Genomic DNA, 16576 nt, shown 5'->3' on the forward strand with positions numbered 1-16576 from the left:
ACTAACCGAAAAAAAAATTTTTTTTTTAATTTTCAAAAATTGATTTTTTTTACATGATAATCCTTCATTCGAAATTTTTACCAGAAAATATTTCATTCCCTCCGAAACTTCAATTAAAATCGTATTTTTCTTTTTAAAAGAAAGAAGTACTCTCAAAAATTGGAATTCAAATTACCGCGTGTGCATTTCCTAGGCCGCCGGCCGTGTACTCCTCTCGGACGAGCCGTTTCAGGTGTCGAATTACGTCGCAGTTAATTTCTGCCACGACAAAGTGTATTTTCACCAGAAAATGACGATTTTCAGGCTAAACCTCATTTTGTGACTGTAAAACTCCGGTTTACAGTCAAAATGAATGTTAACTTCTGTAAAATTGACTTTTATTCCGTTAAATAATGTTGAAAATTTACTTTTCTGATAAGAAATCGCGTTTTTTTTCAATTAATTCCATTTAAATTTACCGCTAAAAATTGAAGGAGTCCAATACAGCGCATTTGCCTACTTCCCTGTTTTTCTATCAAAAAATCACCGGAAACTGGTTTTTCACATCGGAAAATAGGATTTTGTACGTTTTATATGCAAAAAGCTTAATTTTCAGCTTCTGGTCATCAGTTTCATTTTTTTTCCACAAAGAAGCGACCAAGGCACGCCAGACTCCAAATCTGCTCATTCTCATCTAAAAAACGTGCCAAAGGCGCCCCAACTCATTTCTGTTCGATTTTGGTGCCAAAACTCGGAATTTCTGAGGATTTTCAAGCTAAAATGACGGGATTTTCGAGTTTTTCGCTTAAAAATAAGCATTTATAGCATAAAATTGATTGGAAACCAAAAAAAGCACTTTTTCGCCTCAAAAACCCCCTGAAATTACCCATTTTCGCCATGTGATTCTCCCATGTTTCGATCCAAAATTCGACTGTTATGTTTTTAGATCAAAAAAATGCAATTGTATTGAAAATTCGAATGTTTTGAGCCGGAAAACTCGTTTTTTGAGTGAAAAATCTGAATTTCTCTGTGAAAAATCATTTTTTGAGATTTTGACACTAAAAGTTCGCTTTTTTCGGCATAAAAGCTACCAAGGCACGCCAGACTCAGAATCTGTTCATTCTCATCTTAAAAACGCGCTAAAGACACCCTTATGTGCTTGAGAACGCGCCAACGGTGCACCAGATTGATTTTCCTATCTGAATACGCGCCAAAGGCACCCCAACTCATTTCCGTTCGATTTTGAGGCGAAAACCCGGAATTTTTGATGATTTCTTATTCTAAAAATGACGGGATTTTTGAGTTTTTTGCTTAAAATAAGCATTTATAGCATAAAATTGACTGGAAACCCAATTTTTAGGCATAAAAATGTCCAATTTTTTCACAAAATCTTACTTTCTGAGCCAATAGTTCATGTACTCCAAAAAAGCGCCGAAAAAGCCCAATTTTCCTCCCAAATTAGCACTTTATTCAGAAAATTTCGAAATTTCTCATTTTCGCCCGAAAACGCGTTCAAGACGCACCAGACATTGAAATTCGAGGAAACTGGCGTGCCTATGACGCGTTTTTGATCAAATTTGTGAATTTTCGATGAAAGTTTCGTATGAAAAACGCGTCAAAGGCACGCCAGACTTCAAAAAAGCACTTTTCAGCCTCAAAAACCCCCTGAAATTACCCGTTTTCGCCATTTGATTCTCCAATGTTTCGATCCGAAATTCGACTGTTATGTTTTTTGATCAAAAATGCAATTGTATTGAAAATTCTAATGTTTTGAGCCGGAAAACTCGTTTTTTGAGTGAAAAATCTGAATTTCTCTGTGAAAAATCATTTTTGAGATTTTGACACTAAAAATCCGCTTTTTTTCGGCATAAAAGCGACCAAGGCACGCCAGACTCCGAATCTATTCATTCTCATCTTAAGAACGCGCTAAAGACGCCCTTATGTGCTTGAGAACGCGTCAACGGTGCGCCAGAATGATTTTCCTATCTGAATACGCGCCAAAGGCACCCCAACTCATTTCTGTTCGATTTTCGTGCAAAAACTCGGAATTTATGAGGATTTTGAAGCTAAAATGACGGGATTTTTGAGTTTTTTGCTTAAAATAAGCATTTATAGCATAAAATCGACTGGAAACCGATTTTTGGGCATAAAAACATAATTTTTCACTCAAAAAAGCACTTTTTCGCCTCAAAAACACCCTGAAATTACCCATTTTCACCATGTGATTCTCCCATGTTTCGATCCGAAATTCGACTGCAAATAAACATATTTTCAATTCGATTCATGAGTGGGGTGTCCCGTGTGTTGGTGTCTTCTGTTCTCTTACGCTCTCTCTCCACTCTCTCCGTTCCACGTGCTCTCTCGTCGTGTTCTCTCTGGGTCTCTTGTTATTCAGTACTCTCTCTCTTCGTACCGCTCGTTGTCCGTCTCTCTTCCCGTTTTCCGCCGTCGTAGTCAAAGCAAGAGCGACTTATTATTCTCTCTCTTTCTCTATCGGTTCTCTCTCTCTCGATTCGGAAGAAATTTTGTAGTTCTGACCGTCGTGTTTTATTATTTTCACTCACACAGTTTTATTATCAGTTTTTTGGGAGGTTGAAAATAAACTGAAAATGACGAAAAACTAACTGAAAATATGATTTTTGAGCGTCGAAATAGAAAACGCGTCAAAAGTGCGCCAGATTCGATTTTTGGAGTTTTGAGATTGAATTTCGATTGAAAATGTTGAAAATCAGGAATTTTAATCACAAAAAGGCGACCAAGGCACGCCAGACTCCGAATTTACTCATTTTCATCTTAAGAACGCGCTAAAGACGCCCTTATGTACTTGAGAACGCGCCGACGGTGCACCGGATTGATTTTCCTATCTGAATACGCGCCAAAGGCACCCCAACTCATTTCTGTTCGATTTTGGTGCAAAAACTCGGAATTTCTGAGGATTTTGTGGCTAAAATGACGGGATTTTCAAGTTTTTCGCTTAAAAATCATCATTTATAACATAAAATTGCAGAAACTCAAATTCATGATGCTTTTAGTGCTAAAATAGCGGGGAATCTCAAGAATGATGATTTTTAAGCGAAAAACTCGGAAATCCCGTCATTTTAGCTTTAAAATCTTCAGAAATTACGAGTTTTTGCACTAAAATCGAACAGAAATGAGTTGGGGTGCCTTTGGCGCGTATTCAGATAGGAAAATCTAAATCATTCTGGCGCACTGTTGGCGCGTTTTTAAGATGAGAATAAGCAGATTCGGAGTCTGGCGTGCCTTGGTCGCTTTTTTGTATCTAAAATTTTTGATTTTCAACATTTTCAGTCGAAATTCAATCTCAAAACTCCAAAAATCGAATCTGGCGCACTTTTGACGCGTTTTTTGATACGAAATTTCTAAAAATTTTACATTTTTATGCCAAAAAAAACGTATTTTAGTGCCAAAATCTCAAAAAATGACTTTTCACCGAGAAATTCAGGGTTTTCACTCAAAAAAATGGGGTTTCTGGCTCAAAACATTCGAATTTTTTAATGAAGCGCATTTGGCTACTTCCCCGTTTTTCTATCAAAAAATTACCGAAAACTGGTTTTCCACATCGGAAAATAGGATTTTTAGAGAGTTTGCTCAATTTTCCGGTCTCATGTGTTGATGTCCTCATTTTCAGCGTTGTTTCAACCACAAATGCAGCTTTAAGTCTGAAAATGACTTTCTACATCAAAATTAGCCGTTTTCTGGCACAGAATTTCAGTCGCTACTGCAATTACTGGTCAGCAGACTCGTTGTTACTGAAAACCAGAGTTTTTATTTCGAAAATTCTCATTTTCATGTCAAAAATACACTTTTTCATGCCAGAAATTATGTTTTTAACTCAAAAATTCTAGTGTTTTGAGCTAGAAAATCCATTTTTTTGAGTGAAAAACCCTGAATTTTCGTGTGAAAACTAATTTTTTGAACTTTTTCCTCTAAAAATTCGTTTTTTGAGTCATCATTCGACTAAATTCAGACTGTTTTTGTTTGAAAATGGCTGAAAAAACAAAAATGAGAATTTCCACTCGTTGTTCCATCTATTTTCAGTTTCTTCTTTGGTCTTCGTCATGTTTTCGGAAAACTGAGTGCTTCTGAGTCATATATTGAAAAACCGACAGAAAATACCATTTTTCTGTACTATTTTTTCGTTAGAAATAGGTTTCCCGAATAATTTCCTGAAAAATTACTTTTTTGACTAGAAAAAAACGCGTCTAAGGCGCGCCAGATAGTCGGAAAACCCAGTTTTCTGCAATTTCTTATCTAAAAAAGGGATTTCCGACGCAAAAATCAATCAAAATCACTAAAAATGCGTCAAAGGTGCCCCAGATTTTGAAACCTGTTATTTTCGTTATTTATTGTCAAAACAAACTTTCTTGACATTCGGTGTTTGCGGACCTAAGTTCCCGCGCTTAAAATAAGCCACGCCCTCTTTCCGTTGTCTCGGCTATGATATTAGTCGAACTCCCCGATCTTTTCTATGTATATAGCCGAGACAAGGGACAGAGGGCGCGGCTTATTTTAAGCTCGGGAACTTAGGTCCGCAAACACCGAATGTCAAGAAAGTTTGTTTTGACAATAGAAGTCTCGAAAACTACAATTGGCGTGCCTTTAGCGCGTTTTGAAACGTTTCAGGGTTGGGCACCTTTGACGCATTTTTGATTGATTTTCGCTTCGGAAATCTCGTTTTTAGATAGGAAATTGCAGGAAATTCAGAAGTAAAGACTACTGGCGCGCTTTTAACGCGTTTTTCTCATCAAAATGGGAATTTTTGCGAAAAGATTCGAAAAACTTAAGCTTTCGCCTATTTCCAACGAAAAACCGTACAGAAAAATGGAAATCTGGGGCACCTTTGACGCGTTTCAGCCATTTTTCGTCGATTTTTCTCGAATTTCACGTCGTTTTCGCCCATTTTTGCTCAATTTTCACTATTTTTCAGCGCGAATCAAACTGACATCAAAAATGGAGTTAGATCATCATCAAGTGGATCCACTCCATCCATCAGACGACGTTCTGATTCAGAATTCGGGACAAGTCGAAGAGATTCACTCACTTCCAGCCACTCCACAAGCTGTTCGAATCGTCGAAGTCGTCGAAGAAGTTGATCATTCTTTCGAGTTGAACACAGAACTACTCGAACAGATTCTTTTGAATCCGAAAGTTGCTGATAAAAAGGTACGAAAAATTGGGAGAAATTTTTAGTCATTCTTGCTGAAAATTACTCGAAAATTTGTATATAACTGTTATTTTAGACTCATCGATCAAATTTTAGACTTTCTTCTGATCAGAATGTGTGAAATTTTGAGGAAGATTGATCAATAAATAGAAAATTACCGAAAAATCTGTTTGGAATGAAAAACAATTCCAGTCTGGAGCACATTCTACGCCTTTTTAACTCAAAAAACAACGGAATAGTCTTCTAGGCCTTCTAGTGTGTCTTCCACGCGTTTTTGAACTATTAGAACAATCTGGCGTGCCTCAGACGCGTTTTCTGTTGAAAATTCGGAAAACTGTCAATTGGGTTGCCTGAGACGTGTTTTTGAGCTATTTTCACTATCTGGCGCACCTGGGACGCATTTTTAAGCAAAATAGGCTATCTGTCAGCTATTTTTAGATCAAACCGGGCTGGATTTCAGTGAAAAGAGTTCGTTTTGATCGAAATGGTTTAAAATGTCAGAAAAGCATCCAAAAAATCGAGAAAAAATAGGTTCAACACATAAAAAACTGATCAAAATCGAAAATCAAAGTAGTTTTCACTAAAAATTGAATCAAAATCTTTTAAAACTCGGAAATTGAGCGAAAATCAATCCGCTTGAATTTCAGATATTCAGTACAGAAAACTGGATTTTTTGCTGCATTTCAGTCGAAAACGCTCTGTTTTCACTCAGAAAACTTGAAAATTGCTGAAAATCCCCAATTTTCAACCCAAAATCCCATTAAAATAACTCATCTGTTCAAGGTTGCCGTAATCGGTGTCGCCGGAGCCTACCGTAAGGGAAAATCGTTCCTTCTCAACTTCTTTCTTCGCTATTTGACATGGAGATCGAAGGCTGATAAGGTTATGGGAGGTGAGTTGATCAAACGTTTTTTTTCTGCATTTCGTGAAAAAAAAAACTGCCAAAAAATCGAAAAATTTGTGAATTTTGATTAAAAAACAGTCAAATCCGGCTGCTTTTTTGAAAAAATTGGGATAAATGGACGCTAGCGCACGTTTAGCGCGTAGTTTTGTAGTTCGAAATTGTCTGGCGCGCCTTCAGACGCTTTTTTAATTAAAAAAAAAATGAAAAAAATGGCGCATCTTTGACGCGTTATCGACTGGTTAGAACAATCTGACGCGCCTAAGGCGCGTTCCTCATTTCAAAATCGATAAAGCTGAAACCTGGCGTGCCGCAGACGCGTTTTTGAGCGGTTAGAACAATCTGGCGCGCCTAAGACGCGTTTTCTGCCTAAAGAGTAGAATATTCAAGTCTGGGGCACCTGTGACGCGTTTAGGGTGGTTAGAACAATCTGGCGCACCTCCAGCGCGTTTTTCCTTTCAAAAATTCACAAAAAATATTGATGATTGGCGCACCTCTGACGCGTTTTCGGATCAAAATCCGGAAAATTGACAGCTGGGGTGCCTGAGACGCGTTTTTATCTTAAAATAACGGAAAACCGTCCTCTGGTGTGTCTTTGACGAGCTTTTTTTCTCGTTTCTTACAATTTGGACCGGTTTGGCGCACCTTTGACGCGTGTTTAACGCAAGAAAGCAGAAAACTGTCAACTGGAATTCCTGAGACGCATTTCTGACCAATATAGACTATCTGGCGCATCTTTGGCGCGCTTTCTGTTCAAAAACGAGAAAACTGAAGTCTGGGGGGCCTGAGACGCGTTTTGTGCAACTTCCAAATTATCAGACCGCGTTTTATGCCAATCTAAACTGTATGGCACGCCTTAGACGCGTTTTTCTTAAATATTTATGCGAAAATTTGGATTTTAAATACAATTTTTTTGCAGAAATCGACTTGGAGAACTCTCAATGGATGTCGCCGAATTCCCCGTTATCCGGATTCTCATGGCGTGGTGGAAGTGAGAGAGATACGAATGGAATATTGATTTGGAGTGAACCATTTCTGATGAAAGACAAGAACGGAGAGGAGATTGCAGTCCTTTTAATGGACACTCAAGGAGCATTCGACTCACAATCGACTGTCAAGGATTGTGCCACAATCTTTGCGTTGTCTACGATGATTTCTAGTGTTCAGGTGGGGCGAAATTGGGGGGAAAATCGAGAAAAAAACGAAAAAATTCATGAAAATCCCGTTTTCCCGAGGTTTTTGGCCTCAAAATGAATATTTTTATATAAACGCGTCGCAGGCGCGCCATTTCTGCCCGAAAACGCGTTCTAGGCGCACCAGACATTGAAAATCGAGTTTATTAATGTCGAACGCGCCAACGGTGCGCCAGATAGCTCATTTCCAGTACGCCGCATTCAGAAACGCGTCTGAGGCGCGCCAGGAAGTTCGGAATTTCCCATTTCTACCCCGAAAACGCGTTCTAGGCGCACCAGACATTGAAAATCGAGTTTATTAAGGTCGAACGTGCCAACGGTGCGCCAGATAGCTCTTAAACGCGTCTGAGGCGCGCCAGGTGCATCTGATAGTGGAGCAATCTGGCGTGCCCATAGTTGTCAAGGCCCGGCCCGGGCCGGGCCGGGCCGGGCCTTGTCGGCGAAATCAGGGCCCGGCCCGGCCCGAAGGCCCGGGCAAATTGGCGCGAAAGTCAAATTTTCAAATTTTTTCAAATTTTTTGAATTTTTTTGAATTTTTTCGCGAAAAAGTCAAATTTTCGACTATCAGTCAGAATTAGAAGAAATTCTGAAAAATAGTCAAAAATGGTCACATTTCCGATAAAAATTGAAAAAATTTCGAAAAAAAAATTGGGAAAAAAAGGGTCATTTTTTGAAGCCGGGCCTTCGGGCCGGGCCGGGCCTTGAAAATTTTCTACCGGCCAGGCCCGGCCCGGCCCGGCCCGGCCCGGCCCGGCCCGGGCCTTCGGGCCTTGCCGGGCCTTGCCGGGCCGGCCCGGGCCTTGACAACTATGGGCGTGCCTATGTGTTGAAGCAAGGAAAAACGCGCCAAAAGTGCGCCAGATTTGGTTTTTTGGAGTTTTGAGATCGAATTTCGATTAAAAAACATTGGAAATCAAAAATTTACGTCCAAACGAATTCCCACAATTCATAATTCTCCGCACCCCAGGTATTCCAGTAATATTGTTTTCTGGGGAGGGTTTTCTATTAGCACGGTACACTTCTCACAACCGCGCTCTACGGAAATCGAAGAAAATTGTGGTCGAAATTGAGAGACTCAGAGAAAAAGAGACATTTTTCAAGGGCGTTTCGGTGGAGCGCAGTTGTATGAACTGTGTCGAAATAATATGTTAAATTTTTTTCCAAATATGGGCTAAAAAATTCTGACACAGGTAATTTTCACTTTTTTGACGAGAAAAACGCGTGAAAGGCACGCCAGAAAGACGATTTTCCTGCAATTTCTTATTCAGTTCATTTATTTCATTCCTCAAGTTTATTCATTATTGGATTTACAATACATTCAATACATTCACAAGTAAAGGGATACTACTTCTATAAAGAAAGTTCCCGAATTAATATCAATTATTGCAAAACGGCTTGTCCGACAATGGAACTAGCCTTCTGAGTGGTAGCTTCTCCTTCCGCCTTCTTATCCTTTTCCATTTGTCTCTCTGCCGCAAGTTCTTGTTCCACTTGTTCATTGAACGCCAAGAACATCGCCTGCTGTTCCTTCAACTCTTCATCCCTTCCCAATTTGTAATCCCAATTCAGCTTATGAGCGACGGCCATTTCAAGCCAATACGATTGGCGGGTCGTCTGGATTGCGTGCCAACGAGCATTTTTCAATAGTTTAAGTCGATCGACCCATGTGCCCGATTGATCAAGGATAACGTCTTCGGAGACAGTATGAATTCCGATGAATGTCATTGTACGCCCGATTCCACTCGAGCAGTGAACCACCACTGGGCTCTGGAAACGTGCTGGGATCTGCAAAAAAAGATGATTTCCGTTGAATTGAGCCCAAATTTTGGAGCAATTTGAAAATTTCGGACCGGTGACCTAGAAAATGCGTTTTCTAGGCCACCAAACCAAAATGATCAGAGATGGTTCGAAATAAGCCGATATGGGGCTCAAAACTCGTCAAATCTGATAAAGATTCTGAATGTGACATCTATTTCGAACTTGGTGACCTAAGATCCTCGGGATGAGTTTTCTAGGCCACCGAAAAAAATTTTTGGCGCTTGTCTTTAATGAAATAGATTATATTTCCTTTCAAAGCCCAAAAGTCCAACAGGAAATGCCTAAATCCGCTAAAATCAGTCCGTGGCCTTAAAACTCAAATTTTTGGATTTCTAGGCCACCGAGTCTCAAAACATGGAAATGCTCCAAAATATCTCAATATGGGGCTCAAAACTTTAGAAATTTCATAAGGATTCTAAATTTGAAAATAGTTATTACCCATTTGCTTTCGAGTTTCTTCATCAACTTATACAGAGCCTCGTGTTCTCCTCTCGGCGGACACTTTTGATCTTTCCAGCCAATGTGTTGGTAGTGGGTGATGGTGCGCTTTTTGAGTTTGTTGCTGAAAGTAAAGAAACAATTTCTGCATTAAAACTTTTCCGAGTCTTTTCTTACGTCGTATCCCTAATCATCATTCGTCGAACAATGATTTCTTTGAATTCCATGAAGATTCCCGGCTCGGCGAGCAGCGAGATCTCATATCTTCCGCATTTTTTGGGTTTGTCAACCGCAACCGGATAGTATTCAGCCGACTGGACCGAACCTGAAAATTTAGAATTTTTTGCGGAAAATTCTGAAAGGGAGGAAACTCACCGCCCTCAACGCAACGACACAGCATCACCACTTCGTTGCAGCGCTCTTTCACGACCATGTGCCAAAAGTCTTCTGTCGTGTCGTCGTGATTCTTGGATTTGTCGGTTGGCGCCTGTAAAATTTCGGAAAAATTCGAGAACATATCGAAAATCCGGGTTAGAAAAAAGGAGAGCGTAGAAATATATGGGGAAAAACTTTCTCAAATTTCTATGTTTGCATGTTTTTTCCAAAAAATTCGGTAAAATGGTAAAATTCCGAAGAAAACTGAGATTACATTGCTTTTTCTAACTCAAATTCTCTTTTTTTTAACTCGGAATCAAAAAAATTCAGAAATTTTAAAATCCGAAAAAGTCCATTATTCATCATACTCAAGTTTCTTTGTTCTATTTCATTTTGTTTATTTCTCCCAAAACATTTCGAAAAATTCAGAAATTTCGAAAATTCGGGGTAAATCCCAGAAAAGAAGTAAAAAAAGAAGGTTTTTTTTTCTGAAATCGGGTAAGAAAAATGGGAATTTCAGTTAAAAACTCCTCCTTCTTACCCAAAAAATGTTCTTTCCCTTACCCGGATTTTCGGGAAACCGTACCTGACAAGCGATGAACCTCTTCCCATTTCTCGATTTGACGAAGTTCGCGTGAATCGCCATCTTCTTGTCGTCTTTCATCAGTTTTTTCAGTGCGGTCTCCGGGTTACACAGGATTTCGGGATTTCTAAAAATAAGTTGAAGAGGAGGTATGTTTCTACACAACTGCCAACTAACCGATGCTTTCTTTCGGGCAGATAAGCATACGATTGCCTCTTCATCTGTTCTATTAATTTTTCTGTCTCGATGGCAATTTCGTTCAAATACCCGTCGTGGCAAAACCGACCATTCTTCGCACTCAGATATCTTCGTCTATTGATCCAGTGTCTCAGATCATCTTTGGGGGCTCTTATCATTACATACGCAAAGGCTGATACGGCGAAAGCTAAAGCGACAATAAGTGCAATGAGAACTCCGTTTAATATTCTTCTGAAAAATGGGTATTTGATTTGGAAAAAGAAGAAAAAGAATAGAAAAAATGCGGGTGTTCTTCTCTTTATAACCCAGATTTCAACGAAAATTAAAATCCGGGCATATATGTGTCTAAAGTCTGGAGAATCGGTTTAAAAAAGAGTTCGAGGTAAACATTTCTGAAATTCCAGACTAAAAGAAAAAGTTGAAAAATAAGATTAAACTCACTCGGTTGTTGCTGACGGCTCCGTTTGCTCTCCCAAACGTTTATTATCATAGTTACTCGAATCTCTGTCCACATAGGAGACCTCTGGTGTTGCTTTCCCAGAACGGGGAGGAGGAGCTCGTGTCGGTTCGATAGAAAACTTGACCAAGAAATCGTAGAGAGACTTGAGAGCATTTGGAACCTTCTGGAAGTGAGAGACGTGACTTGAGAATGTGAGATCCAACGATTCCAGATGTTGCAACGTCTTCTTGATCTTCTCCAACTCGGCAGGTGCCTTTGTCGATGAAATGAGTGCATCCAGTGCCTCAATCTTGGCCTTCACATCGATCTTCACATCTTTCATCGCCTCGAGATTTGTCTTCATCGCGGTACCGTAATCCTCGAATGTCTTGATCTCAGCCAACTTCAGACTCGTACTAATTGTATCGATTGACTTGCTGGATGCTTTCAGATCGGTTATAAACTTGTTATGGTCTCCCCATAAAGTTTTGATCCTCGTCTGCTCTTTACCTTGCTTCATAGCTTCAATCTGTATCTGAACGGGCGCATCAAACTTATCAAGCTCTCCAGATGACACCAACGTCTTAAAGTCATTAGCATGGGACAACAGAGCCACAGACTGTCCGATTTCTCCAGAAGACTTCAGCGATTCAGGCCATTTGTTGATTTCCGTTGTGATCTTTTTGGCATACTTCTTCATCGAATCCGGAATCGAGCCAAGGGACTTCAACTCATTTTTCACCGAAGCAACTGTCGATGCCAAGTTTTCCACGTTTTGAATTGTAGCCGAGTCGATACCACTGAGTTTTCGCGTCACACCGATTGCCTTCTCAAACTTCTCGAACTTATCATTCAGTTTCTGAAGACATGCGTGCATTTCACCCTCTTCCTTAAAGCCATCAGTACTAATAGCATCTTTCTGGGAAGTTATATTTTTGACATCTGCCTTCAGAGCCTTTTTATCGATGTTGAACCCATTTTTGACGCCAGCAATCAGTTCCTTGAACTTCTTCAATGTGTCCGTTGTCTTGATTCTCTTCATCACTGCTGGTATTTCCGCAGGCGATGTTGTAGCATTTTTGATGTCCTAAAATTTAGATGTTTACCGTAACGTACAATGAAATATAATCTTACCTTGAATCCGAGGAACTTTATAAAAGCATTCATATCCTTCTGATGTTGATCGATATTGATTCTTTTCACAGCTGCAGCCAATTCAGCAAACACTTTTCCCACTGCTACTATCTTCTCGATCACTTTTTTTCCTTTTTCGTAGTTGGCTGGACCGATTTTTTCGGACTTCTCCATACACGTAGCGATATCCGAGAAAATATTCACCAACTCTGCTGACTTCTGAGGCATCTTTGACACTTCTTGCAAGACGTTTTTCAAGTAGGCAATGGATCTTGGATTGTTGTTTGTGGAAACAGGCTTCAACTTATCATCAATATGAAGTACTTGATATATTACATTCAAAAGTGTTTGTATACCATCAGCCAATCGTGAAGTTGATATTGAATTGCCCGTAAACTCCTCAATCCACGGATCCCGAATTTCCAAAGCCAATTTTTTCAGGTCTCTGATACCGTTGTGGAATCCAGATGTGTAAATTTGCTTATTGAAGTCAGGAATGATTCTGGAGTGTACCAGAGAACTTAGACCTTTGATTTCTGGTTCGACTGGTTTCGAGATCAGATCGGTGAGCTGCTGGAAATTGTTTCCAAGAGCTTTATGTATGCTTGAAACCGTAGGGGCCTCGAGTTCGTATCGAATGCTGATGAGCTCGATCATGGTTCCGAATGGTGCAAAAGCTGAGTGACTGTCTATCAGAATCGTGTTATCTGTGAAGATTTTTGCAATTTTTTGGACTTCTTTAAGCTTCCCAATAGCAGTTCCAAAAAAACCGGGAAGAGCAATGAATTTACTGAGGTAAATATGCTTCAAATCGTCTAATTGAGGCTTTTCTTTGATTTTCAGTTCTTCGATGTCTTTCAGCTTCGATAAAATATCATTGAGAGCCGTATCAGCTTCCTCAAAGACATCAAAGTCAAAGCTTTTCTCATAGTTTCCGAGAGCCGTGAAGTATGCCTCTTTCTGAGTAAGATTAGTGACACCTTTGACTGCTTCTGACTTTTTCCTCAATTCGTTCCATCCCAATCCAGCGTTTTCCAATTCAATGGTTGACTTATCCAGAGAGGTCGGCAATTTTTCCATCTTTCCAGTCAACTCCTTCACCAAATCCACATTGAATCCAACGACATCCGAGACCTTGAGTGTTCCAAAGTTCAGTAATTCAGCAACAACGTCCTCAATCTTGATGGATCCATCCATAAGACCAGATTGGAGAGCGATTCCATTGGATATTCTTGCCAGGGTTGAGGATTTGTCGATGAGTTCTTTCAGCTTGTCGGGAATAGGAGCTGTAAATCATAAATTGTTCGAAAGTCTGTCTGTGTGTCTGTTCATTCTCACCATTTCTCTTAGCTCGCAAGAATTCTCTAGAACTATTCAAGTCGAAAGGATCGTCGTTCTCGATTGAGTCGGAAGAGTTGTTGTCGTCACTGCTACCGTAGACTGAAAATTGAAATAAGGTGCTGAAAATGCGCGCTCCATTGCTAATCGACATACCATGTTGAACTATTAGTTCTTTGAATGCATCAAGATATGATGGAACATGAGAGTTGTTGTTTGAAGATAGGGAATGGTTGATCGGGGCTGAAAATGACAATGTGAATTCAATCCAGGGAAAAAATTTTTAAAAGTCGTGTCAAAAACCGACAAAAGCCAACGAAAAGAGTAAAACCGTGGCAGAAGAAGCCCGTAAATCTACACTTGTTGTCTTACTGTAAAATTTTTTACTCTACATTTTACTTACAACTGTTCAGCAAATCAACACCACTGCTCGTAAACCCACATCGACCTCAGTAAACCCACATTTAACCCCGTAAATCTACACGAACAATTTGTAAATCGAAAACAGAACCTTCACCCTATAAATCCACAACGCTATCCGTAAATCTTCACCACTAACTTTTTCTTGTAGATTTACGAGCTTACCCCCGTAAATCCACCCCCATCCAATAACTCACCACAATCTGAATTCACCAGAAGCAATCCGCATATCACCATCCGAGTTAACAATCGTCCGATGATAGTTATCATCATTTTCTTGTTGCACACCAACGATTGCAATCAATAAAATTGTATCGATTGATTTTTAATGGGGGGTGGAGAGGTCAGTAGGGCAGTGGATTATTTCAAGGGAACGGGAAGAAAAGGGTGCCACGTGGGATATTTGTTGGTGGAATTTTTCCCAAAGTTGACCTCTGACCTTCCATGTGGATGAAAAATGTTTTTTTTTCGAAAATGTTACAAATTTTTCCGCGTGGTTTTTATAAGAAACGAGACGAACGGACTTGACTGGAATCTCAGAGAATTTTTTGAAGCGAAATTAACTTGTAGTCATGTATTTGAATACATATATTACCCATCCGCCGATGGCTGACCACTCGCTCAAAGTTCTACCCTCCTTTTTATGCTACTCTCCTTTTTATGCTACCCTCCTTTTTATTCTACCCTCCTTTTTATTCTACCCTCCTTTTTATACTACCCTCCTTTTCATATTTATTCTCATTCCCCGTTTCCTATGTATCATGTCATCCCTATTTTCTACTCGAGACTGTCTCGTGAGGGATTGTTTCTAGTCTTTTATAATCTATATGGTTTCCTTTTAGTCACAATAAATTTAATTTAAATTTAATTTAAGTTCGGCCCGGGGTCGCGGAGTGGGTCTCGTTGCGGAATTTCGATTTACGACCGCTCTCGACCGTGCTTTATCCATAAAAAAGTTTTATACTACGGTAGTCGCGTCGAGACCCACTCCGCGACCCCGGGCCGAACTTTAAACGAGTGGTCAGCCACCGACGGATGGGTAATATACACCTTATTTGTCTCTAGCGGAAATCCTCAGGCAATGGCGCCAATAAGATGATTTCCAGCTTGTCAAATGCTCACGTAGAGTCTCGACTATCCTATGCAGATGCGCTCTATTGTCAACGGGGGTACACATTTTCGTTGCGGTGAACTTTAGAACTTTCTGTGCATACCGTGGTGAACATTGGAATTTATTCGACGTTGAAAAATAAATTCTAATGTTCACCACGGTATGCACAGAAAGTTCTAAAGTACATCGCAACGACAATGGGTACCCCCGTTGGCTATAGAGCGCATCTGCATAGGTTAGTCGGGACTCTACGTGAATACTGAAAATCGCAGAAAGTCCATTTTCAGACAAATCTTCGCCTGAAAATGGCTCAAAAACTCAAAATTTTCAAATATATATAACCGATTTATTATTTGACATCAGAAATAACATGGCACAGGGAGGAAACAGAAATACGAATGTCGGTATAGACCAGTGTGAGGTAACCGGAAGGATTCGGTAAACTTACCGGAAAATATTACCGAGAGTTATCGTTCCGAATAGTTGTTTACCGCTAAAATACCGGTAAACAGCTACTTTTTTGTAGTTTTTGGCTGCCTGGTGAGTGTTTTCTATCTTAAATTCTTTTTCCAAATATGGGCTAAAAATTCTCACACAAAAAACACAAATTCATTTATTTCATACCTCAAGTTTATTCATTATTGGATTTACAATACATTCAATACATTCACAAGTAAAGGGATACTACTTCTATAAAGAAAGTTCCCGAATTAATATCAATTATTGCAAAACGGCTTGTCCGACAATGGAACTAGCCTTCTGAGTGGTAGCTTCTCCTTCCGCCTTCTTATCCTTTTCCATTTGTCTCTCTGCCGCAAGTTCTTGTTCCTCAAAGGCCAAGAACATTGCCTGCTGTTCCTTCAACTCCTCATCCATTCCCAATTTGTAATCCCAATTCAGCTTATGAGCGACGGCCATTTTAAGCCAATACGATTGGTGGATCGTCTGGATTGCGTGCCAACGAGCATGTCTCAGGTGTTTAAGTCGATTGACCCATGCGATCGACGTATCTTTGATTACGTCTTCAGTGACGGTATGAATTCCGATAAATGTCATTGTACGCCCGATTCCAGTCGAGCAGTGAACCACCACTGGGCTCTGGAAACGTGCTGGGATCTGCAAAAAACGTTTTTTCAAAATTGTTTCTTTCAAGGAGAGATTTTTCGGGGTAGAACGAAATTTCCGTTGATGCGTATTAATATTTTGAAAATATAAAATTAAACAGGATGCCGACAAATATTCAGAAAATCTGAATCTTTCAAGAAATCGGAGTGGCTTCGCCGAAATTCTACATTCTCGAAACCCCATGGAATCACAGAGGTCAAAGGAAATGAATATTCGCGTGGCAACCGTAAAACCTAATCCACATCATGAAACTCAACCCTTTATAAGATTGAACTCATTGATAAAGTTTAGTTCTAAGTTTGCTTTTGGCAACGAATAAACGCTCTTTGACTTGTAAGT

At 39.8% G+C, this 16576-nt stretch overlaps 3 protein-coding genes across 3 annotated transcripts; 1 reads left to right on the forward strand and 2 right to left on the reverse strand.

Moving 5' to 3' along the window:
* Window positions 1-4950: 4950 nt before the first annotated feature.
* Window positions 4951-9097, forward strand: GCK72_015450 (uncharacterized protein; the record flags this gene model as incomplete). The annotated part of the gene is made up of 4 exons (XM_053730877.1): window positions 4951-5163; window positions 5948-6056; window positions 6985-7232; window positions 8912-9097. 4 exons carry the CDS (start codon window positions 4951-4953, stop codon window positions 9095-9097), a joined length of 756 nt encoding a protein of 251 aa, XP_053585649.1.
* On the reverse strand, window positions 8639-14274 carry GCK72_015451 (uncharacterized protein; the record flags this gene model as incomplete). Its single annotated transcript, XM_053730878.1, has 11 exons — window positions 8639-9043; window positions 9515-9638; window positions 9692-9839; window positions 9890-10001; window positions 10476-10599; window positions 10650-10901; window positions 11112-12196; window positions 12244-13529; window positions 13582-13683; window positions 13738-13824; window positions 14199-14274. 11 exons carry the CDS (start codon window positions 14272-14274, stop codon window positions 8639-8641), a joined length of 3801 nt encoding a protein of 1266 aa, XP_053585650.1.
* Window positions 14275-15832: 1558 nt separating this feature from the next.
* Window positions 15833-16168, reverse strand: GCK72_015452 (uncharacterized protein; the record flags this gene model as incomplete). The annotated part of the gene is made up of 1 exon (XM_053730879.1): window positions 15833-16168. The coding sequence occupies one exon, from the start codon at window positions 16166-16168 to the stop codon at window positions 15833-15835; it is 336 nt and encodes a 111-aa protein (XP_053585651.1).
* Between the last annotated feature and the right edge of the window lie 408 nt (window positions 16169-16576).

Source organism: Caenorhabditis remanei, chromosome IV (genome assembly GCF_010183535.1).
Source record: "Caenorhabditis remanei strain PX506 chromosome IV, whole genome shotgun sequence".
Lineage (NCBI taxonomy): Eukaryota > Metazoa > Nematoda > Chromadorea > Rhabditida > Rhabditidae > Caenorhabditis > Caenorhabditis remanei.